This window comes from Prunus persica, chromosome G2 (assembly GCF_000346465.2).
Source record: "Prunus persica cultivar Lovell chromosome G2, Prunus_persica_NCBIv2, whole genome shotgun sequence".
Lineage (NCBI taxonomy): Eukaryota > Viridiplantae > Streptophyta > Magnoliopsida > Rosales > Rosaceae > Prunus > Prunus persica.
Window position 1 is genome coordinate 29,388,689 of NC_034010.1, and position 23,071 is coordinate 29,411,759.

Consider the following 23,071-nt stretch of genomic DNA (forward strand, 5'->3'; position numbering starts at 1 on the left):
TCTCATTCTAATAATGGAGACTTGTAAAATTTTCAACAGAAAAATAATCAATGGAAAAAAAAAAAAAAAAAAAATCTGCTGAAGAACAAAATGCTATTAAATTACGTTATCTTTTTTCTTCTGGTCATGTATCATAGATTCATATCATATGAAAACTATAAATAGGAATTTAGGACCAAATTTATTAAAATAAGGAACAAGTCAATAAAAATAAATAAAAAAGGGGAGCTTTGTGCTAAAGATGCATGCAGTTAGGCAAAAGAAAAAGGGGCATATATAAAAGGCGATCGATTGCCTTACGAGGAAGGCAAGCCCTTTCCCCTTTCCCCTTTCCCCTTTGCCCTTTGCTTTGGTGGTGAAGAAAAACACTACGCTCTTGGAAAAAGGCCAAAAAGCAATTCGGGATTTGGAAGAAACCTGTGACAATATTATGGTATTTCTCTCTGAAAATCATATATAAATATAATATTTTTCTTTTACTATTTTATTGTGGACTAAAATTCAACATATCTTCTTGTGGCGAAACAGGGTCAATAGTATATAACACGTAAAGCAGATACAGATGGGGCCCCGATGAAATTTCGCCGACACTGAATTGCAATTAGAATACTTTCGCCATGGTTCATGAATCACTCACGACGACTTTGACTTTTTTTGGTTTGTTTTTAATCTTTTATTTCTTTGCATGAGAGAGGAGCTTTTGTTGTATCTCATTATGTCATTTTTTGCATTACTCTTGTGTTTGGTTGGCTAGAAAATTGTTACAAGTGTGAATATGTATCCATGAAAACGGAAACAATTCCAGTTCCAATCATTCACACGCTAAGAGCATTTTCAATAACCTTTTTAACAGTTTTGGAATACTAAAAGAGACGAATTACATTAGAAAAACTCTCTCCAACATCAGTCATCAAAGTTGCAATCCATTTCTCTCTCTTCAGGACTGGTAAGTTGACTTTACATCTTCAAACATTTAATTTTACTTTGAAAAAACAAAACCTACGATTACCCTTAAAATATTAAAAACATGCATTTTTTTTATTTTCATACATAGACATTTCTCACATCTTTTCATATTTTTTTCATTCTTTCAATGATATTGCATTAATTCAATTGAAGAGTTTGTTAGAACAAAAATTATTCAAGTAACAAATAAGGCTTTTCAAATTGCCACGTAAGTCAACAAACTTCAATTTGAAAAGTTTTTTTCGGCTAATATTGTTGGAGATGCTCTAAGGATACATATATCACATCAAATACGTGTTACTCGTACGACGTATAATTTATTTGTTTTTCTCCTATATGCTTTTACATTTTAAGAATTTTTTTTTTAATTTTTAAAAAAGGTGGTATGGTTAGTTAATGATTAAAATGCATTAATATTGAAGAAATAATAATTAGTTGTTTAAGTCCAATGTAGATCTATAAAGAAAAGGGAAGGATTTGACCATAGCAATGAGAGTTAAGGGTCACACCAGTGACAGCACCAACAGCAAGCTGAAAGCTAATTAACAAACCAAAAGAGATTTGGAAGCATTGCATGCAAAGGACATGTGACTGCTTTCATTATGGGAGGGGACACAGGGCCTATTACTCCCTTCATAATCACATGATTTGTTTTATTATTAATTGTTTCTAATTAACATATATCTGTAGCTATATACACATCACCTCATCGACTAATTATTTTTGGAGGCTCTAAGATTTTCTCATAAGATTTTGCAGGCAAATTATTAAGACTGGAGAGGCATGGCCAAGGCTAAGGCTTGGTTGGGTGGCACTGGCATAATGGCATAATGGCATAATGGCATTTGTATGAGTTGTGGAGGCGTCCACATGCTTCCCTAACGAAAACAGCGCAGTATCATCCGGTTATGGACAATCAACTCGAGCATGGATCAGATTTTCCATATCCATATGCATAACTAATGAGTATGACCCAATTAATGACACAATATATAAATTATATAATAATATATGGGTGAGTGTTCTAATCATGATTGCTTTTGAGAATGATTTGATAATGATCTTTTAATTTTTTTGGAAGGAATAATGATCTTTAATTAGTACAAACAAAATGGTTTCTAAATATTTGATTGCTTTATATATATATATATATATATATATATGTTTTCAGCCGTCAATCCATCCACAATATTTAACCGGACTAAAGACAAGAATAGTCATTCTCCTTATTCTTTCATCTTGTTTCACCTTTGAAAAAATTAATTTATTATTACCACCAATCGAGCAAGTAAATTGTCAAAAGTTTAATCAAAAGTTAAGTTTGTTACGCATCTAATTACACGCCAAATTCTTTTTGTAGTTGTCGTCGACCTATATACATGGTAAATATCTAATCTCGTAGTAGGTCTTTAAGTGGACATTATAAGTACATGATTATAGGAGAAAGTGAGACTAGTGTAATGGTTTAGAGTAAATGCTTTTCTAGAAAAGGTATCGGATTCGAATCTTAACATTTGTATGTAATGTGTGTGTGAATTTAATATATTATCGTATCTCTCAATAAATAAATAAAATTGTTAAAAAAGTAGACGATTATACAAGGAGAAAAGGGAAGAGAGGAGTCGTTATCGTGTCCATTAAACGAAACTAGCTTCCCTTTGAGTTTGAGCCCATTATGCGATGAATGAAGGTGACATCAAAAAGCTAATGCAAAAAGAAAGCGAGAGTAGCTAGGTATTACTATATTTGAGAAAAATGGTAGGAAGAAAAGAGAGGCAACATCAGGATTCACGCATATTAGCTAGGTGGTTTGAAGTCAAGTTAACCATAATAACAGCGGCACTTGTAGTTTAATCAATTTGGGTCTGTGTCACGTAGGACCTTTTCATTCACAAGATAAAAGTGATGAAAACAACTTCCACCCGCCGTAGTTTTGCTTAGCTCTAATCACTTCACTGACCAAGGAGGATTAGGGTAATTAACTATGTATGTATAAATATAGAAATATATTTTGTGAGAAAATTGGGTAGACAGACACAACTATAATAATAATATGACAAATGTCCACTATAAATGTTGTGTTTGATAGAGACATAAACAAAGGGCTTTGAGAGAGAGAAATGGGCTTAGCTTAGCTTGTGGTTTGTACCAATGAGAGAGAAAAAAAGACAAGGATGGAATGAATGGGCCATATCCCATATGCATTTTGGAGTAATGTTTGTGAGTTATTGGACCACTCACAAATAAAAATATTGATTCAGGTTCTACATTTATTATTTGTATCGCATCATCAATGACTTAGCTTAGCTACTGCAATTACGCGTGAATTAAAAAGATTACTCATAATTAGCGAAGGGAAGAAAGATAAGCGGGCCCAGGCCAGGCCCATGACAGAGAAGAGAAGTCCAATCACACGAGCCTAGGCTAAGCCCCAGTCGTAAAAATTTAAATGAAAACGGTACAAAGTAAATAAAACAGATGGGGATGGAGGTGCGGGGAATCGAACCCCGTGCCTCTCGCATGCGAAGCGAGCGCTCTACCATATGAGCTACACCCCCGTTGTGATTAAGTGTCCTGAAAAATATTTTATCACTGAGCTAGACAACCAAAAAACGACAATCGCATTATTATATTGGGTGGGGGGACATTTGATTAACATTCTAAATCTGATGGTGTTGAACTTGCCATTTGTTTACAAACAAGCAGACCAATTGCATCAGTTAGCCAGCGACAGACGGGGAGAGAGAGAGGAGAGCTCCATCAAAATTGGGAAGAAACCAGAGTTCTGAGCTCTCAAGGTATTATTCTTCACTTCCCACTGCTCAAGTTTTGTCCTTTTTAAAGTTTTACCTTCATTCTTCGATGCGTAATACATTCGTATCAATATGGTGGGTGATTCGTATGTAGCATTGACAATAAACTAGATAGTTAGTTGGATTGGATCCAAATATAATGCAGGAATTGTTGGTTTGATCCACAAAGCTTGGGGATGAACTAGTCTTTAGTCTTTATAGTCTATACTCTATAGGATTGACGATATCTGGTTTGGTCTGCTTGGCTTCTTCTTCTCTCTGCATCCATCCACAGAAGAGCAGAGATAGGTCGGTACAAGTTGACATTAATAATAATAAGAGCAGCTTTGCTTGCTGCCTTATAATAAATACAGAAATTCATCAACTTTCATTTCTTGGAGTTGGGTTTCAGATGGTGGCGGCTTTGAATTTGAATGGATCTTTGGAGTTGGAGGTTTTAACAATTATGTTATGTGGCTGTGCAGTGCAGCAGCCTGTGAAATTTGGCTGAGTTAACTCAGTGAATGGACAGGCTCTAACTCGCACTATGCAGAGACCAGGGCCCAATTGCAAGGCCTGCACATAATGAAGCCTGTCTGACTTAACTCATGGCAAAGACTTGGCCTACCTTTGAAATTCCATGACTTTCTCAATTGTTATTTGTTAGAAGGAAGCCACTGAGCTTTGACTTTGAGCCCTTTCGGACCAAATTAGTAAACTATGAAGAGAAAATGGAGGGATCGCCATCGAATGATGTTATTCTTTACTTCAGAATTCAGGGGGTTTTTCCAACAAGGAAGCAAGGTAGTATCCATGTTCCCAGGCCAATTTAAGCCATGCAATCTGCTGCAAAGTTCTTTGTTTCTCTGTAAAAATGTGACTTATCCTTCTTTCCTAGACTTTGGCTTGCCCCTCATGACGATGAGACCAAGTAGAGGGTGAGAGTTTTCCACAATGGCTGTGACGGAGTCAACTAGTTCAACTAACAAATTCGGTGTTATTTTTCATCGACCCCACCTATTAAATGAACTGCTCATCGCATACTTAAAACCCACATGAGAACAAAGAGCAGAAGGCACTCATGTATCATGAAAAGACACAAGCTTTGTTGAAAAGTGAGATCAACATAATTAAAAAACCACAAGACATGGAGCCAGAGATAAAAGTTGCAGCTACCTGCAGACATGATGAACCAATCACCAACGAAGATCGTCTAAGTCTAAGCCCGGCATCCCGTCTGTTTCATTCCCCGCAGTTCAACTGCTACATCGTTATAGTCATCGGTTTCCAGACAGAAATCAATCCAGACGTTGTTAAAGCTGGTTTAAAGGAAACCTTGTATCATCATCCTCGCTTCTCTAGCAAGCTGGTAAAGAAACTATTCCATTCCTTCTCTCTTTTCTTTGTTTATTTGTATATGGTTTCTTATTGTTTCTGCAGACATTAGTTACTTTTGGGACATTGTTATGGTAAATCCGGTTGATACTTGTTTAAAGCTTTCTGTTGTATAAGTAACAGGAGAACAAGGATAGCAAAGGTGGAAAGAAGAGATGGATCCGAGTATCGGTAAATGAAGAAGACCATGTTTTTGTTCCAAACTTGGATTCAAATATAGACCATCCTGATCAATTTGTAGAAGACTACATTTCAAACCTTACCACAGCACCTCTTGACCTTTCCAAGCCATTATGGGAGGTACATCTCCTCAATGTTAAAACCTCGTATGCAGAAGCTGTTGCAGTGTTTCGGCTTCACCATTCAATGGGTGATGGTGCATCTCTCATGTCACTTCTTCTAGCGTGTACCAGAAAAACATCTGACCCAGATGCATTGCCTACTGTTCCCACCAAGACTCGGGCGGATTCTTCAAGTAATTCGAGCTGGTTCTGCTGGTTCATATTTGCTATTTGGTCTGGACTAACACTGATATGGAACACTTTAGTGGATATGATGCTGTTTATAGCAACACTTGTATTTTTGCAAGACACAAAAACTCCTATCAAAGGTGCCCCTGGTGTTGAGCTCACTGCCAAGCGCTTCGTGCATCGGACAGTCAGTTTGGATCACATAAAGCAAGTGAAGAACGCAATGGGGATGGTATGTTGATCAATTCTTGAAAAATATACATAGACATTAGGCACACGCACACACTTCTTTTCACATGGATTTTCTGTAAGTAAATTATTTTGACATTAACCAGACTATCAATGATGTTGTATTCGGAGTGACACAAGCGGGTCTCTCGCAGTATCTGATCCGCAGATATGGTGAGTTTTCCTTGGAATTGATTTCTTCCCTTCCCTTTGTAATATTAACCAAGCAGATTATATCGGTAACATTATTCTGTTAGTTGAGTTATTAAAGATTTTTCTTTCGTTTCATTTGGCAAGAAACATCTTGGAAATGTTTAAAGAAGTTCCTACTCCCACACAAAGTTTTCATAGTGACATGTATTCAAATTGATTAGTCTGATGTTTAAGATTAGAACACAAGTATTTGTCATCTTATCAGTTAAAATTTAGTTTCTCTCAATTATTTTTTCACTTTACATTTCAAGATAAAGAAGTACGAAACACCTTTACCTCTGGACAAACAAATGGTTCAATGTATTCCTTAGCTCGTTGTTCTAATTAGCAGGCCAAAATGAGAAAGATGAGGGATCAAAGCAGAAGAGGAGTAATCTTCCGAAAAACATCCGCCTGAGAGCAAATGTTCTCTCTAATTTAAGACCAACCGTTGGAATCCAGGTGAATACCCCTCCTCAATCTTCATGCTATGCATATAAAACAGCTTAGCCAAACTATATGATATCTCAGTGGAAATCTAAAACTGTGAATTGGTTTCTATTCATAAGCCTTATATGACAACATAGGATATAATATCATTCAGAAGTTGTCCCAGTAAAATATGCTTAGTTTGCCTATCTCGCATATACTGTTTCTTCTCTTATGTTATTTACATCACAGGCTCTGGCTGATATGATGGCCAGGAAGTCCAAGGCTAGGTGGGGTAATAGGTTCGGATATATTCTTATCCCCTTCACCATTGCCCTACGAGATGGACCACTGGATTATGTTCGTCAAGCCAAAGCCGTCATTGATCGAAAAAAGCACTCACTTGAAGCTTTCTGCACATACTTAATTGCCAATGTTTTAATCAAAATTATAGGAGCTAAGGTACCAATATTTCCTCTGTCTTCTCCAGCATATTGTTATTTTAAGGAGCGAACACTAGAATCATTTTTAAGAATGTCAATGTTTTCACACGCAGGCTGCTGGAGCTATAGCGCACAGAGTTATTTCTCATTCCACACTATCATTCTCAAACTTGGTTGGTCCCCTTGAAGAAATTAGCTTTTACGGCCATCCAATAACTTTCATGGCTCCTTACGTTTACGGACATCCTCATGTAGGTTCTCTTATAAATGCCAATAATTCTCCTTGATCATGAAGTTGCCTCCAAATCTACCAATTAACTGCAATCTAAAATATTGGAAACAACTACCTGGCTCTGTTCTTGAAAAATGGTGAATATACTTTTTATTTGGTTTTTTTATTTATGTTCGCTTTTGTCATTCTGTTGCAGGCATTGCATATGCATTTCCAAAGCTACGTTGATAAAATGACGATTTGCTTAACCATCGACCCGGACGTAATACCTGACCCTAATAAGTTGTTGGATGATTTAGAGGAATCACTCAAACTCATCTGTGATGCTGTTTTAGACAGAGGGCTCACCAAGGAAGAAGTTGTCTAGGCTGAACTAGTATGCTGTATCTCGATAGAGAATAGATGATCCAAGCTTCTATTATGCACATGCCCAAGTATTGGTTTTTTGGAGTTGTTCTGGACGTAAGTGGAAACACAGCTCAAACAGCTGCATGTGCTGCTGCAAACTCGTGATTCTTCTTGCTATTGTGGACTAGGTAGTTGGTTCAACTTAGCTGTGATGTTTGTCTTTTAGGTAGTTAATTGAAGCTGTCATTTTCTTGTAGGGTAAGCTTTGGTAATGTACTTAAAGAGAGCTTTGCTCAGTTATGCAAAGTGTTGTTTGAAATGTGAAGCAATTACCAAGAACACTCCAACTCAATATGCAATTCTCTACAACAAATAATTTGTGCAGTAACAAAATTTAGTAGCACTCGAGAGAACAAGGTAGACCAAAGACAAACATTCCCACCCAAACAAAAAAAAAACAAAAAAAGAACTCTCAAATTAATTTACTGTGAAATTTCTCTATTTTCAATATTTGCTTTTGCAGATGTTGAAACTAGCAAATTAATATTTATAAAATATAAACTAATGAAACTAGAAGCATCCTTTTTTTATTTATTTAAAAATGAATCGTATAGCCGTGCGGCTATACTCCTGTTTAAATCGTACAGCCGTGCAGCTATACGGGGGTTTTTAACGGGTCTAGCCGCGTTTTTATTATAAAATAGTGTAGCCGCTCGGCTATACTGTTTTTACACGCTAGGTGTCAGGCGGGTCTTTTTTAATATATAAAAAAGAGTATAGCCGTGCGGCCATACGAAGGTTTTAAAAAACAAATATAGCCGCGCGGCTATACTATTTATATATTTAAAAAAATGACACCTGGCACCCAGCGCCAGCTTTGTCATATGTCAAAAACAGTATAGCCGGGCGGCTATACTGTGCAAGAGGATCCCTTTGATAGAAAAAAGCACCCACTTGAAGCTGCTGCCGCATACTTAACTGCCAATCTCGTGACCAAATTATTAGGAGCTAAGGTACAAACGGAATATATTCTTAATTATAATTTTTATGATTAAGTAGCTAATGGCTTAATTAATTTAATGCAGGGATGTGGAGCTATAGCACACAGAGTTTTATCTAATTCCACATTCTCAAACTTGGTTGGTCCACTGGAAGAAATTAGTTTTTATGGCCACCCAGTTGCTTACATTGCTCCTAATGTTTACGGCTACCCTCATGGAGGTTTCCTTGCCTCCAAATCTTCCAACTAAATCCAATCAATTTGAAGACAGTGGTCCTAATTTGACCATATGGTAAACACAATTGGGATTCGAACACATGATTTCGGGTGTCTGTTTATTGGGTTCTCTTTTTCTTTTCTTTTTCGCATTTTCGAAGCTATGTTGACAAAATGACTATTTGCTTAGCCGTTGACCCAGATGCAATACCTGATCCTAATAAATTGTTGGATGATTTAGAAGAATCACTCAAACTCACCCGTGATGCTGTTGTTGTAGAAAAAGGGCTCACCATGGAAGCTGCTGTCTAGCTCCACATTTATTGATGTGCAAGTTGGAACACTTTTTCTGCCTTAAGAATAGATCTCCCTACCATTTTATTTTAATTTCTTTTTCATGAATAAAACATTTTTAGGCCTTGTCTCAGTAGGACAGCCTAGTAATAAGTATTCACTTTTTACGGAAATATTTGTACTCATCACTTTAATTCAAGATATATTATCACCATTTTGCTCAACACTTGACACGTATCTATTGACATAACTATAGTTAACTCTTTGCCTTATATTTATGAAATCAAGGTTATGTCCATGAACATGTGTTAAATATTGAAAATGATAGTGATGGTACATCTTGGATTAAAATGGCGATAAAAAACGCTCCCACTTTTTATAGGTTACTTTTTCGAAGGAAAAAAAAACAAAGTGATTCCTAAAACCTAGAATTACATAGGTATGAAATATAATTATAACTGGAATCCTAAAACCAAGAAGGAAACCAAACGGGAAACAAATAATTTTCCAAGTTGAATTGTATCTTCACAACTCAACACGAAATTTCATGTGGATATTGATTATAGGGTTAATTAATTTGTATGGTAATGGATCTTATTTGTAAACTTTTTACTTTAAAAAAAATATATTTATTTTTTAACAAAAGTAGAGTGAGAAATAATAAGCCCAAGCCAAGCCCCAGCCCAAAAGACGGCCTCAGTCTTGATTTGTCCAAATTTAGGGTGGACTCGGATCCGATAAACACGGTAGGGGCATTATCGTTATTTTCTCAGAAAACTAAAAAACAAAACAAAAAGCACGAGTTATCGGCAAAGCAAGAGTTTCTGGAATTCTCCAATCTGACCGACTATAGCATCACTATATATAAGCTCAGTCCGTTTTTGTAAATTGTCAGACAGAAGCTTAAACCCTACACCAAGACGCTTGAAACCGAGACCTCTCTAGTTTCTCTCATTCTCAACTATTATCGAGCTATGGCGATAATCTCCGATATCCAAGAGGACCAGAACGCCCCCGAAACAAAGCCGTCCCAGGCATCGTCGTCGTCTAAAGCGGCGTCGTTTACCGCGAAGTTGGATCGCTCGAATCCCCTAGGGTTTGTGGAGAAGGTTTTCGACTTTTTGGCTCAAGAAAGCGACTTCCTTAAGAAATCGACGGCGGAGAAGGAGGTCCTGTCCGTCGTACGCGCAGTGAGGGAGAAGGAGATTAAGAAGGTGGAAGAGGAGAAGAAGAAGAAGAGGCAGGAGGAGGAGGAGGAGAAGACGAAGAAGAAGGCCAAGGAAGAAGCTAAAGCTGTAGAGAAAAAGGAGACTCCTTTGGAGGAGGGCAAGAAAGAGAAGAATGGCTTGAGAGGTACCGATCTTTTTCCTTTTCTTTAGATTATTTTAGAATTTAGTTTCTTTTGGTCCAATTTTAGGATTTCGTTAAATTGCGAAGATTTAATTTCGTTTATTCATGTGTTTTTGTTGTGTCAAAGATAAATTTATAGAAGTTTGAATCTCTTAACAAAAGCGATGTGCTTTTGATGCTAAGTTTTGTATGATTGGTTCCTAATGTGTTGGATCTTTGGAAACGTGATCACTGTTTCATGCCTGTAGTGTTTTTGGATGTGTGCATTATAACTTGTTCTACTTGCTTTCCCTATTTAACACTAATCTCTCTGGACAGTTCCAAACAAAGGCAATGGACTTGATTTGGAGAAATACTCATGGACGCAGAGCCTTCAGGAGGTTAATGTCGTTATTCCAGTGCCTCCTGGAACTAAATCTCGGTCCGTTGTGTGCGAAATAAAGAAAAATCATTTGAAGTTTGGAATGAAGGGTCAGCCTCCTATTATTGATGTAAGTTTGCTTTTCGATGCCTTTTGTATTGCCAGTATGTTTCTTTGAGGTTAAATTTGCCTTAACTAATGTACATTAATTGATTTCAGGGGGAGCTTTATCAGTCTATCAAGCCTGATGATTGTTACTGGAGCATAGGTATGTCTGTTTACACTTCATGAACGCATTATTTTACTTTCTGTAATTTTTTTTGGGGTCGAATTTCACTTGTGTACATTGGAGCATAAACACGGAAAAAATTTCGCCTTTGTAAGGTGCAAATAAAGTTATATTTTGCCTTTCTAAATTGCAAAATAGTCATGAGTTCATGGTGAAATTGATCACTTGGTGCTCTGTGCTTACTGCAAAACTTGTTTATAAATTTTAGTATCAAGTGGTCATTTAAAGTTAAATACATCTGAATGCTTTGTGGGGGGTCTACTACCAGTTTTGCTGTGACGAGTTTCTCTCACATTCCACACTAGTTTTTGAGGGAATAGTATCTTTTGAATGTGTGTATCATGCTTTCCTAATTTGTTTTTAGTTATAATCCATGGTTTTAAGCATCTGAGTTATTTGAATTCATGATATCCATTCTCATTGCAGAGGATCAGACTGCTGTCTCTATTCTTCTGACCAAGCACAATCAAATGGAGTGGTGGAAAAGTTTGGTGAAAGGTGATCCCGAGATAGACACTCAAAAGGTCGACCCTGAGCCCAGCAAATTATCTGACCTGGATTCTGAAACCAGGCAGACTGTTGAAAAGATGATGGTAACTCTCCCACTTATTTTGTCTGTTTTTTTTTTCTTTCTAACTATTATCAAAAGAAGATTGTATGCATGTTTCCTTCCGTTACAGTTTCTAAGAGCTGTATGTTTTACTTTGCAGTTTGATCAGAGACAGAAGCAGATGGGGCTCCCGACCAGTGATGAATTGCAAAAACAAGATATCCTAAAGAAATTCATGTCGGAGGTAAGTTCTTGAGGGCACTTAAATACACTATGGAGTTGCTCAATTATGAAATTTTCCTTTTGCAACAGTGATGCAAATTTGCTAATATTTGTTTATGTATGATGTTTTGCAGCATCCGGAGATGGATTTCTCAAGGGCCAAGATACAGTAAATCTGACAGTTAGGGGTTGCTGATAACTTTGAGCTCATCATTATAAGATGACTTATTTTAGTTCAGCTCTTGCTTATGGTTGAACTTTGAGGTGCGGTGTGTGTTCTTTCCGAGGGTGGTTAGGATGTCCGGATTGGTCCGAACGCTGTTAATATGGTGTGCTGGTTTCATTTTTAGATAACAATTTGATTAAAATTATTGGGAGTAGTATATTTATTTGTATTTTGCTTTACATAAAATTCTTGGTTAATTTTCCATAAAATTTGTTGCTTGATGGGAGAGATTTAGCATGTCCCTATCCATTTGACATCCCAAGCCCAAACAAGAAGAGCCTTTTTTATATGACAATTTGGGATGCCCAAGCCCAAACAGTAAGGCTTTTCTGGTAACATTCTAGATCCAAGCCCAAACAATTCAAAGCTATAGATCAAACTGAAATCCAAATCTCAACAGTCGATACGTGTAACGTGTAGGACCCCTCTCAATAAACCGATCATATTCTCTGCTGAGCAGTTTCTTTGTAGCGCATAAAAAGACATATATATAAAATGTAATGCGCACAACTCAACCACAGGCCAGTACAAGTCGACACGTGGGCATATATTGCCACTGGGTTCACTCTCGGCTGACCCTTTCCATAAAAAGGTAATGGGGCACTACCAGAAATTGTCCTGTTGTGAGGGAGGGTCATGTAGGCTTTGCCCTAGAAAAAGACCCCCTTGATTCGTCCCCTGTTCCAGAAGTTGGGAGGGAGACTCTGGACTTTGTTCTCCCTCGAGTCACATTTCAATTGGTCCTCCTCTTGTCCCTTGTAGGCGTACGTGGAATTTGCAATTGAATAAAAAGAGCAAGCCATAGTTTTATTTTATTGCATACTTTGTCTCCTTCCTTTTGTTTTAAGAAAAAAGAGAAGGGCTATTGGGGTTGTTTCCTTTTTAATACAAACAACTAGGGTTCGAGCTAAAAATATATAAAGAGACACTAGTAGTAGTAGGGTTAAAAATGGTATGATTCTCATAAATTTGCAAGTTGCAGTTGAAGCGTAAGCTTAAGCTTTGCCTCTTTTGCCTCTTTTGCCTCTTTTGCTAGCTAGTGTTCTATTATATATGGGAGTCGTTTTCGACCGACTCTTTCCCCTAATAAACAATTAAAAGCTGCCAAACCTTTTTTTGGCTTTAATTTGCGTTGGCATATGTTTAGGTTCCCTTTCTTTAAATGGGATTGCCACATTTAACCATTTTGTTAAAAAAAATCAAGATGATGAGAAAGCAAGGCATTCTTACCTTTTAGAACAAGTGTTGATGAACTTGAGTGATAATCATGGATATCTCACCTTGTATTAATTGTAATTTGTATTGTATGTTTAATGTACACATTTAGATGATCCAATCCGATGCCAATAATTGATCGAACCAAACAAACAAACAGATTCATTTTGATTAAAAATAAAAAAAAAGCAGATCATATCCTCTTTTTACTGTTCAAAACGCACGCACTCGAGAAAAAGGAGAAAACCAGAAAGAAATAAAACCTGCATTATTATTTTGTTTATACTTTGTAGATGAAGTAAATTCGGTATTGGACAAGTGGAACAAGACACATATTGTTGTTTGTAAGTTGCCATAAAACTCCAAACGCCTCAATAATGCGAACTTGACACCTTATCTCTCTCTCTCTCTCTCTCTCTCTCTCTCTCTCTCTCTCTCGCGTAAAGCACAACAGACCAACCAAGATGGCAATTTCGTTAACTTTTCTCTGTGCAATATGCATGCGTTACTCTTAACTCACAGCCCTTCAAAAAGTATACTAGTTCCCGTGCAAACCACACCCCAAAGTTTTGCTGTTTCATACGGATTTGCAACTGCGAAGGCAGGCAGCTGGACCAGCGGGGGTCAAATTACGTCTCTCACATCACATACGTTTTATTATAAATTGGTGCAAATGCTGTCATTTCGTTTTTAAATTTTAGTATCTTCTTCTCCAAGTGGGTCTCCTTCAGCTTACAGCGGGCAACCCTTTGTTGTGTTTCCAGGCTTGTTTGTATATATGATTCTGTACTGCAAATAATTCGACTAGGACAACATGTACTGCAGCTCAATTTTGCTTTAAATTGAAAGCCATTATTGCTCATAAAGGTTGAGTCGCTGAGAAATTTGATCAAAACTGGAAAGGGACATATTCACCTAAGTTCACTTAGGATGGACCAAAACACTATCAACTCTCTGTTAATTAATCAAATTCGTAGGAATTCTTCAACTGAAGCTATATATATATATATGTATATATATATAAACTAAGCACCACAAAAGTTTTGAAGGAAATAATTACTCAAATGGGAATGCATAATTTCCTCTGGACACGGATAGTAAATATTTATTTGCCAAATTATATCAAATATTAGCTTAAATTAATTATCAGAAGAACAAGTAGTAAAACCTGAAAGTGACACCTCTACCACTACCACACCTTTCAAAGTACAAGAGAGAAATAAAGGTGACATACATCACACGTCTCCCCTCGGCCTTTTCATCTGAGATTGAGAGTGTCTCCTTCCTTCCATCCAATCTATTTTCTTCAATCTTGCAGTAGTTTTGATAAATGAAAAAAAATATGCGCGCCTTGTTATTCTGTAAGTAAAAAGAGAAAAAAAAAAAAAATTTAAAAACTTGTTTGTTTTTCAGCGAGCAGAAACCAAACAAAAAATCTGTGATAAAATACGAACCGATGTCCAAACATGAAATGTCATGTCATGTCACCTAACTTTGTTTCTCCACTGACTCACTCACTTGTGCTTGTATGGGACGATAACAATACATCAATTTCCGAAAATTTCTAATATTACATATTGACGTAGACGTTTATGAAAAGATATAGTAATTTCCAGAACTTAAACTATACCTAATTATAATTTAATGTTAAACTCGCAATCCAGGGCAGGGATTTTAGCTGCCAAGTTGCTAGACTGCACAAGTCAAATTGGGTTTAATTAAGTTGTATATTATTTGCTAAACACCTGCGACACTGACAGTTAGGTCACCTTTTTTTTCTTCTTCTTCGTCTGTGTAAATTATGGAGTTTCAGAGCAAATTGTCAACATTTGATTTGAAATAAGATACAAGTTGAAACCAGAATGATGGAAAAAGGAAAAAAGATACTGTATTATATATTATTATTATCTCGTATAAATAATAATCCGCGTGGAGTGGCTTTCACATCACAATTTGATGAGTCTTTGATTAATTATCAAGAGATTATAGGATTTGGAGTATTGATTATGACAAGCAAACGTAAATAAAACCTCAAAAACTATATTATCCCGAATTGAGCTGTGAATTTCCGATACTGATTTATTATGGTACCCAACCAAACCCAGTATAGCCTGATGAAGAGAAAGTATAATGACATTACACAATAACTTTTGCCTTGAACAAAAGCGGCATACACTTGCTTTTGTCTAAATCCTTGCCCTCTTTCGTTCTGAGAAGCTCACATCAGTTGGAGGGTTTACATCCAAAAGAATCCAAAAGTGCCTTCAAGTGAGGACCCCATGATATACCAAAGCAATTCCAATTGCAATTGGTGAAGAAAGACAAAGCGCACTAGCAGACAATCCACTCCAGCTGTTTTTTTTAATCAACCCCATCTCTTTCATTTCACCTTGTAATTTTCAACCTTCCCTGCCTGCCTGCTTTTCAACTCAGAACTCACAAAATCCTTTAAGCCAAATTCAATTTCTCTTAGAATTGGTCTTATATTGATGCCTTTTCTTCTCATGCATGTCACTAAGTTGTTTTCGTTGAAGCTTATGAGTATCAAAGACACCATATAATAATTGATTCAACTACCAATAACATCGAGACCTTTTATGATAATACTTTATATTTATTGGGCTTTGTAAGTTTGGGGCCAATATTGATGTTGTTAGTAGTGGGACGTGAGTCCGTCCCTTTAAAATCTTAACAGTTTTTATTTTATTATATATATATATATATATATATATAAGTTGTGTTTTCATCATCTACAACTCGTGTTAATGTGAATTGGATTAAAACTTAAAATGGAAGGCCAAAGTAGATGCTCGAAAGCACTTCTTACTTTAGGATAAGTAAACGAATAATTTCTTCATAAAAGGTCCTAGCTTAAGATGCTAAGCTTGCCATACAAAATGACCAAGTTCACTTCACCTCTACTTCCATTAGTAAAAGCTTCCTCTCAAGTCAACTCACCATCGCAAAAACGTGTGTTTCCATACATATGCCTAATCAAAAAAATAAGATTCAGAAATAACATAATTATGTGTTAGTTCATTGTTCTTCATCGTGGAAGCACTTGCATGATTTACATATTCCTCCAACAAAAGGAAAAAGAAAACAAAATAGGCACACATTGCCGACCCCATTAATGTGGTATACGCAGCCATAATCATTTCCCATGATAACTAGCAAAGCCAGTACATTATTCATTTCTTTGTCTGCTAAAAGTCCACTGCCGAATTTCGTCTGCCAAGTGTAGCGTTTCGAATGAGCCAAATGGAAGCAACCGGTTGGTCCAACCAATCCATGACATGGACATTAACAAAAAATGTCACGACCTAGCTAGCTTGCAAAGCGAAGTGTGAATCTAAAGCCTTTTGTGGTTGTGGTGGAGGTTCCTGGCTTATAAGCCAAGAGAGGAGATAGAGAGTTTCCCTCCTTTTACATTTTCTTTTCATTTTTTTTTTCCTAATGTGGGAGTTTTAAGGTTTCATATAGGCCATCCCAAAGTGTACATTACTTGAAAAAGAGGGGCATATACTCTCCACTCTTCTTTTACGACCCCTCATTGGTTGAAATTCCTTAAGCCCTTTATTAAATTTTTGAGCTGCTTCTTACTTTTAATAACTTTACAGCCAAGCCAAGCTCCAGATTTGTCACATGGAATGGAATTTTCTTTCCAACTTGAAAGCTATTTGACTTAACAATTATTTAAACTATATGTCTGAAAACGAAATCGCTTTTCAGCTCAGTGGCTTATTCCTATTCGTATTTCTGGGGTTTCGCTTTCACACTTGCTTTTTTAGAACCAGAAGCCAAGCATTGTTAATTACAGCCATGAATCAATTAAGCATTAGATTAACTCTCTGTCATTGCTTTGAGTAGTACTAATTGTTTACTTTTCTTCCCACCAAAAGATAAAAATATTGATTCTGCATTTCATTATATTTTACGTAATTAATAGGGTTATTCTTTATGCTGAGTTTGAGTTTGAGTTTGAGTTTGAGAAAGGGACTAAAAGATGGGCCGAATAGAAGTGACCATATCGAAAGAGAATTTGAATATTTGATCAAAATGGAGGATAGAATCTATATATCTTCTCCCTCCTTTTAGTTTTCCAGCTAATAATTTCAATTTGTCTGCTTCAATATATCAGATGACGCGTTTCATACCAGTTTGAGTTGCAGTCAGTTTGTTTTACTACCACCAGTACTTTACTTTGAGTTGCAGTCAGTTTGTTTTACTACCACCAGTACTTTACTTTGAGTTGCAGTCAGTTTTAGGCCGGGCAGTGAAAAAAACAAGGAGGTCAATGGAAAAGTTGATATGATCATATATATGAGTAAAACGTGGAATTGTTTGTCCTCTTTCATTATATTTCAACGCACTATACCATATATCGTTCTTGATCAATTAAATATACGAAGATATTTTGTCTTGCAACAATCGTATTCTTTCAAATGTCAATAATTATAGGCAAAACTAGCTAATCCCAATAGCAACCTTCCTTATTATAATTATTAGCACACTGGGTTTTCATAATATATACAAGTTAGAACAAGACAGCCCTATAGGTGAAGGGACTCTTTCTTTCAACTCTCTACTTTCTGTCAATCCAAAACTACTCAACTATATTAACTCTATCAGATAGTGACATTGGGCTTGTACAAATTTTTATCTATATATTCTCATCGTATGTGACAATCTTTAATATATTTTATACAAGTAATATTCTATTCGAACTTGAGGTAACTCGAGATGCAGATTGAAGAGGAGTACATTCGCTCTAACCAACTAACTAAGCTCATACATGCGGACATATTGTCCTAATTTCAACTAGCTAAGCTTATAAAAAATTGTCCTAATTTTAGGTAAGAGTAAAGTTGTAATTAAAATTTGAATTCTAAGTCAATGAATTAAAAATAATTAAACATCTAAAGTTTTTTTAAAAGTGTGAGATGAGCAAATATAAGGTGATATGAACTTTTAAATTTGTAAACTACTTATTAATAAGCCCTTCAAAATAAGCACTTTCATATACACAAACTAGTCAAGTATGTTCTTAAAAACTTTAGGCGTTCAACCTTCAACGTTCGGGAATCTTCTATTTTATATTAAAAGAGAAAAGAAAAAGGGAAGAGAAATGTATCAATTGGCATACAGCTCTCATTTATTGTCATTTTTGGTAAGTGATTGTGATTCCCACCTATGTCATGAAAGGTATTTGCGTGATTGTTTTATTTATTTATATTTATGTGATGTTACATGTCCCATTACTTATTTACCCAAGTGATTTTGGTAGCTAACTATAGGTGGGGAATAATCAACTATACCTTTCTGTAATTTTGTGTGTAGGTAGCTATACATGACCGTATCATACAAACGAAAAGAGAACTCCAAAATGCATTGAATTTTAAATTGAGAATTCAGAGATGCCAATTGCCAAATCGCCTCCAATCCAAGAACCCAAATGCTGATGATTGATGACCGCAGTCCAGCCCACACAAATGTCCACAGGGTTTGGCTCCTGATGTACCCCTCTCTCTCTCTCTCTCTACAAATTGCAATTAATTAATATCAAAAATAGTATATTTTTGCAATAAAAAATCATTTTAAAACAGTAAAAATAATATATTAAAAGGGGAGCATGATAAGAGACATGGGGACAGGTGCATTATAAAAATGATTGTGTCCTTTTCCCTACTTTGTCCTTATTATGTGATACCATCACTCCCCATATTACTGAATACTACTCCCCACTCATTATTATTTATATAAATTCTCTCTCCTACTAACTTAAATCAACCAACCCCAAACAAACCTACACTGCATTTCTCTCATCTTTATTTATTTCTTTGCAATTTGGCTGCTCTGTTTCAGTCATTCAGTGTGCTTCTGTTACTCTGATATTGCTCTCTTTCTGGCTTCGCAAGTGATATCAGCGAGCTCTGTTTCTCCTTGAGAATGTATGCAGAGACTGGGCTTTTGTTCCCTTATTTCCAGAATTCACCTCAAGATTTTCAGCAACTTGAGGAGTTCTGCAGAACCCAGAAGACAAATGCTTCAATGGTACTCTCTTTCTCTTTGTTAACATTCATATATGCACTTTTGTGAATTATCATTAATTTTGTTATCTCAGTCTTCGTTTTTCTCATAGATTAGCTTGATCTGCATTGGATTGACTAGTTCTGAGATGGGGTTGAACCGACTTAGTATAAAGTAGTGAAATTGGCTCAATTTCTGTGCTTAATTGTGTACTCTGTCCAATACCATCTATAACCCGCTGTTTGTTTCTTGAGAAAATGGGGACTATTTGTGGATTCATTGGATGTTGGAACTTATTTACTCTGATTTATAGTTTATTAGTGAAGCTCGAAGTTCGAACTTTGACATGATTTTATGTTTTTAAGTTTATTGGTTTTATTATTCATCTAGTCCCCTGTTTGGTTGCTGAGAAAATCAGGGGGAAGATGTGAAAATTTTGGGAATTGGGAATTGAAGTTAGGGAGAGAAGATTGTTAATTTCTCGTACTTATTGTTGTTTGATGAATAGAAAAATCTCTAATTGATGGTAAAGTTGGAATCTTTAACAATTAAACAAGGCATAAAACTCTCTTTTCTTTTTCTTCTCCAAATTTCTCTACTTTTGGAGAGGAAAAAGATGGGTCGAGAGAGTAATTTTTTCTTGATCATCTATGTTTTTCCCCCACATTTAATTATCCGAGCCAGAGATTCTCTTTGTATCTCTCAAACCCAAACCAAAAAACACTTTTAGAGTTTTTTATTTTTAATGGTTTCTGGGTTTCCAGAAAATGGAAAATGGAAAAGGAAAAAGAAAAATATCTCTGTCTGTCTCTTGTTTTTATTGCATCAGGGCATGCATGGAAACAGCTGGACTTAGCTTTTATGTGCTGGATCTGGAAAAGCATAAAAAGGGAAACTTGTAGAAACGTGTTGCATCATTTTTCTTTCTTTCTTTCTTTTTATCTGCTGCGATCTTGTAGTAGGAATTGTAGCTTTTTCACCGCACTCACACTAAATGCTAAAGAAGGAAAAGACTTATTTTGCTTTGTTTTTTTTCACTCGAGTGACTGAGAAGAAAGTTGACTTCATGGAACTGTAATCTCGGTATTAAAACTTTACTTTTGGAGAAGGTGAGGAAAAAGAATTACTTTGTAGTAGAATTGTGCCTTTGTTAACAGTTCAGAGGACAGTTTTCAGCATTAGGGATGTGTCTTTAGTGTCCATATATGAGTGAGTGCCCTGAAGTTGAGAACTTGCCACTTGTCCACTTTGTTTGTGTTGGTCTGAATTTTTGGTTACTTGCTAGACCTTCACATTGCAAGGTCATATGCTCAAGTTTACTGCTATTTTTTTTTTATTGTAGCTGAAATTCAATGCTTCTTTTGTATATTGCAGAATAGCTTCGTCGAGGCCTCTATGATATCAGAATATGACCTGGGAGGAGAATGGGATCTATTCAAAGCTCCAGAGCCTATAATTGAAGAGCCGGGCATTGGCCTTGATCCCATGACAGCAACCATTTCAATGATATCTTGTGGGGAAGATGTCACCTGCTCTCAAGGGCTAAAGGTTGCAGACATTGAATCATTTCAAAGTGAGCAGCTTTTGAGTGATGTCTTCTATGACAAGGATCTCTTAGGGAAGGAGGCAATAGGGGCACCACTTTCTGAGGCCCTAGATATCAAAATTCCTATTTTGACAATGGATGCAAATCAAATTCAGGAAAACAAACCAATTCGCGACGTAACATTCCAGAAAAGTGTCAGCTCAGGATGTTTAACCTCAAGGGAGTGGATGCATGGAACTTCAACGAAGCCAAGTTTCCTGGATTTTCCTGGAATGGATTTTGGTGCTGCTTATGGTATTCGGAGGGCATTTAGTGAAGGAGATATTAAGGTCAGAGATAGTTTTCTTATTTCATGTTATATGTATTATGAGATTTGTAAACGTTAAAATTCTGACAAAAGTGAAAACAAGTACAGCGAGGTTGTGTGGAAAAGAGGTTATGAATTAAAAAGTTAAAAAAAAAAAAAAAAAAAAAAAAAGGAGACCTGGCAATTTTAATGGACACATCTAGTAATTGATGCTTGTGATTGAAGTTGCAATCTATGGTGCATACAAATTCATTAGAGAATTTACCAACATTTTCCAGCTAAGAGACTGATGCATTTGTGCAACTAATGTCTGCGAATCTCTTGACCCTATGTCTAGAAATTAGGGAATCATTTCAGAGATAATATCTCTCTGTACATTAGAACCCATTGATAATATCATTACTGAGAAATTGTTGGCTTTGTAACAAAGTCTGCTGGACTGAGAAATGTTTAGACATGTCTGGCCATTTCCACAGGATAGGACTGGGTCATTGATACTGAGTTTTTATGACAGACTCTTGATAACATCAACACAAGCCTCGTCCATTCTTCGCTTGAGCGGCCCATAGTCATCAGCAACTGCACCACTGAGGAACGCAGGGAAAAGCTTTCAAGATACCGCAACAAGAAGACAAAAAGGAACTTTGGAAGGAAAATCAAGGTAAAATTCTGATCCATATTGTTTCTATAGACTCAGTACTTTTATATATTGAATAAATTTTCAACAGAAACTTATCAGAGCGAGATATAGAATCAAAACTACGGACTGCATAGCTATGTACCAAAGCAACATTCTCAGTAAATGTCTCCTTAATGTTCTAATCCCATTCTGCATACTCGGATCCCTTATCATATTAGCTCATAGACTCGCAGTGAACAAGCAGTATCTGTTTTCTCATTCTTTTTCTTCTTTTTATAATCAATGATCTTAAGAACATTTAACCTTTGCCAAACCTCAGGGACCTAATATTGTTCAAGTCTTTTGCATTGGATGTTTGTTGGGTTTTCTATGAGGATTGAGTCGATTGAGCTTTGTAATTATTTTCTTGGGGATGTTGAAAGGGGGTTGCTGTTAAATATATATGTGCATGGATGATTTCCTGCCCCGTTAATAGTTTAGATTCAAAAAGTTGCAGTATGTACACCTGTGTAACTATCATATTATCTCTTGCTGTCAAAAATTGGAATGATTTCAAAGAGAATATGAAGGACTTTCTTACTACACTTGCTGGATTCAGCGCTTGAGCTGGTACGTAACTGTAGGAAGGTATGAAACTAATAAAATGCTGTTTATTTCAGTATGCATGCAGGAAGGCTCTTGCAGACAACCAGCCGAGGATCCGTGGAAGATTTGCAAAGACTGAAGAAACTTATGGCAAGAGGCAATAACTGTTGACTACTTTTATATACTAATAAGAAGAATGTAGGAATGAAGTAGCTAGCCAGGTCCAATGGTATATGTAATGGAAGAGAGATGAGATCAGTAGTAGCGAAAGCCTGGCATATAAAATAGACTTGGAATCAGATTAGGTTTTGCTCATCAATAAACCAGACCCCAAAATCCTCTGCTAAGTATTTGATCTCTATCATCAGCTGTAATAACCTCCTTTCTAGACCTGCATATGGCCAACTGCGTACGGATGTAAATAGGGTATGTGGAATAATCATCTGGGGAAGCAAAACAGTTGTACTTGTTCATATTATATGTTATGAAATTGCAATCTTTGTAGTCCCTCCTCCACTGGTGCAACGGCGTCTTGACAAAGATGTTGGATTCACACGATGAACTTGTTCATATTATTATTATATGCTATGAAATTTCTCAGTCCATGAATATATATACATATATACATTATACACACGACATGTTTGTTAAGACATTGCATCTTAAGCAAGCAACACAGGATTACGCCTTACTCGAGTCACGGGACAGGAACCTGTCAGATCAATTTTCATGCCTGTCTGTGACC

General features: G+C 36.3%; 3 protein-coding genes and 1 non-coding gene across 8 annotated transcripts; 3 read left to right on the plus strand and 1 right to left on the minus strand.

Moving 5' to 3' along the window:
- Nucleotides 3,452–3,524, minus strand: TRNAA-CGC. Its single transcript has one exon. It is a non-coding gene; the product is annotated as a tRNA-Ala (tRNA).
- On the plus strand, nucleotides 3,648–7,847 carry LOC18787434 (O-acyltransferase WSD1). 4 transcript variants are annotated; one of them, XM_020558146.1, is made up of 8 exons: nucleotides 3,648–4,562; nucleotides 4,657–5,127; nucleotides 5,277–5,855; nucleotides 5,959–6,025; nucleotides 6,393–6,505; nucleotides 6,725–6,934; nucleotides 7,029–7,166; nucleotides 7,344–7,847. In XM_020558146.1, exons 2-8 carry the CDS (start codon nucleotides 4,840–4,842, stop codon nucleotides 7,512–7,514), a joined length of 1,566 nt encoding a protein of 521 aa, XP_020413735.1. In that variant the 5' UTR covers nucleotides 3,648–4,562; nucleotides 4,657–4,839; the 3' UTR covers nucleotides 7,515–7,847. The 4 variants fall into 4 exon arrangements, with proteins under 4 accessions (XP_020413735.1, XP_020413734.1, XP_020413736.1 ...); XM_020558145.1 differs by having other exon boundaries at nucleotides 3,648–3,764; nucleotides 4,244–5,127; XM_020558144.1 differs by having other exon boundaries at nucleotides 3,649–3,764; nucleotides 4,171–5,127.
- LOC18785595 (protein BOBBER 1) lies at nucleotides 9,805–12,231 on the plus strand. The gene is made up of 6 exons (XM_007218692.2): nucleotides 9,805–10,358; nucleotides 10,674–10,846; nucleotides 10,936–10,984; nucleotides 11,432–11,598; nucleotides 11,716–11,799; nucleotides 11,912–12,231. The coding sequence occupies exons 1-6, from the start codon at nucleotides 9,980–9,982 to the stop codon at nucleotides 11,948–11,950; spliced, it is 891 nt and encodes a 296-aa protein (XP_007218754.1). The 5' UTR covers nucleotides 9,805–9,979; the 3' UTR covers nucleotides 11,951–12,231.
- Nucleotides 18,971–22,838, plus strand: LOC18785315. 2 transcript variants are annotated; one of them, XM_007218725.2, is made up of 4 exons: nucleotides 18,971–19,272; nucleotides 20,623–21,123; nucleotides 21,616–21,762; nucleotides 22,401–22,838. In XM_007218725.2, exons 1-4 carry the CDS (start codon nucleotides 19,168–19,170, stop codon nucleotides 22,488–22,490), a joined length of 843 nt encoding a protein of 280 aa, XP_007218787.1. In that variant the 5' UTR covers nucleotides 18,971–19,167; the 3' UTR covers nucleotides 22,491–22,838. The 2 variants fall into 2 exon arrangements, 1 of the variants encoding a protein (XP_007218787.1); XR_002270329.1 differs by having other exon boundaries at nucleotides 18,985–19,272; nucleotides 21,578–21,762.

Excerpts from the sequence above, each read along its gene's own strand:
- LOC18785595 (XM_007218692.2), top strand. The coding sequence starts at position 9,980 with ATGGCGATAATCTCCGATATCCAAGAGGACCAGAACGCCCCCGAAACA. Across the intron at positions 10,359-10,673 it reads AGAGAAGAATGGCTTGAGAG|TTCCAAACAAAGGCAATGGA; the intron begins GTACCGATCTTT and ends CTCTCTGGACAG. Across the intron at positions 10,847-10,935 it reads GTCAGCCTCCTATTATTGAT|GGGGAGCTTTATCAGTCTAT; the intron begins GTAAGTTTGCTT and ends AATTGATTTCAG.
- LOC18787434 (XM_020558146.1), top strand. The coding sequence starts at position 4,840 with ATGTATCATGAAAAGACACAAGCTTTGTTGAAAAGTGAGATCAACATA. Across the intron at positions 5,856-5,958 it reads TGAAGAACGCAATGGGGATG|ACTATCAATGATGTTGTATT; the intron begins GTATGTTGATCA and ends GACATTAACCAG. Across the intron at positions 7,167-7,343 it reads ACGTTTACGGACATCCTCAT|GCATTGCATATGCATTTCCA; the intron begins GTAGGTTCTCTT and ends ATTCTGTTGCAG.
- LOC18785315 (XM_007218725.2), top strand. The coding sequence starts at position 19,168 with ATGTATGCAGAGACTGGGCTTTTGTTCCCTTATTTCCAGAATTCACCT. Across the intron at positions 21,124-21,615 it reads TTAGTGAAGGAGATATTAAG|ACTCTTGATAACATCAACAC; the intron begins GTCAGAGATAGT and ends TTTTTATGACAG. Across the intron at positions 21,763-22,400 it reads ACTTTGGAAGGAAAATCAAG|TATGCATGCAGGAAGGCTCT; the intron begins GTAAAATTCTGA and ends TGTTTATTTCAG.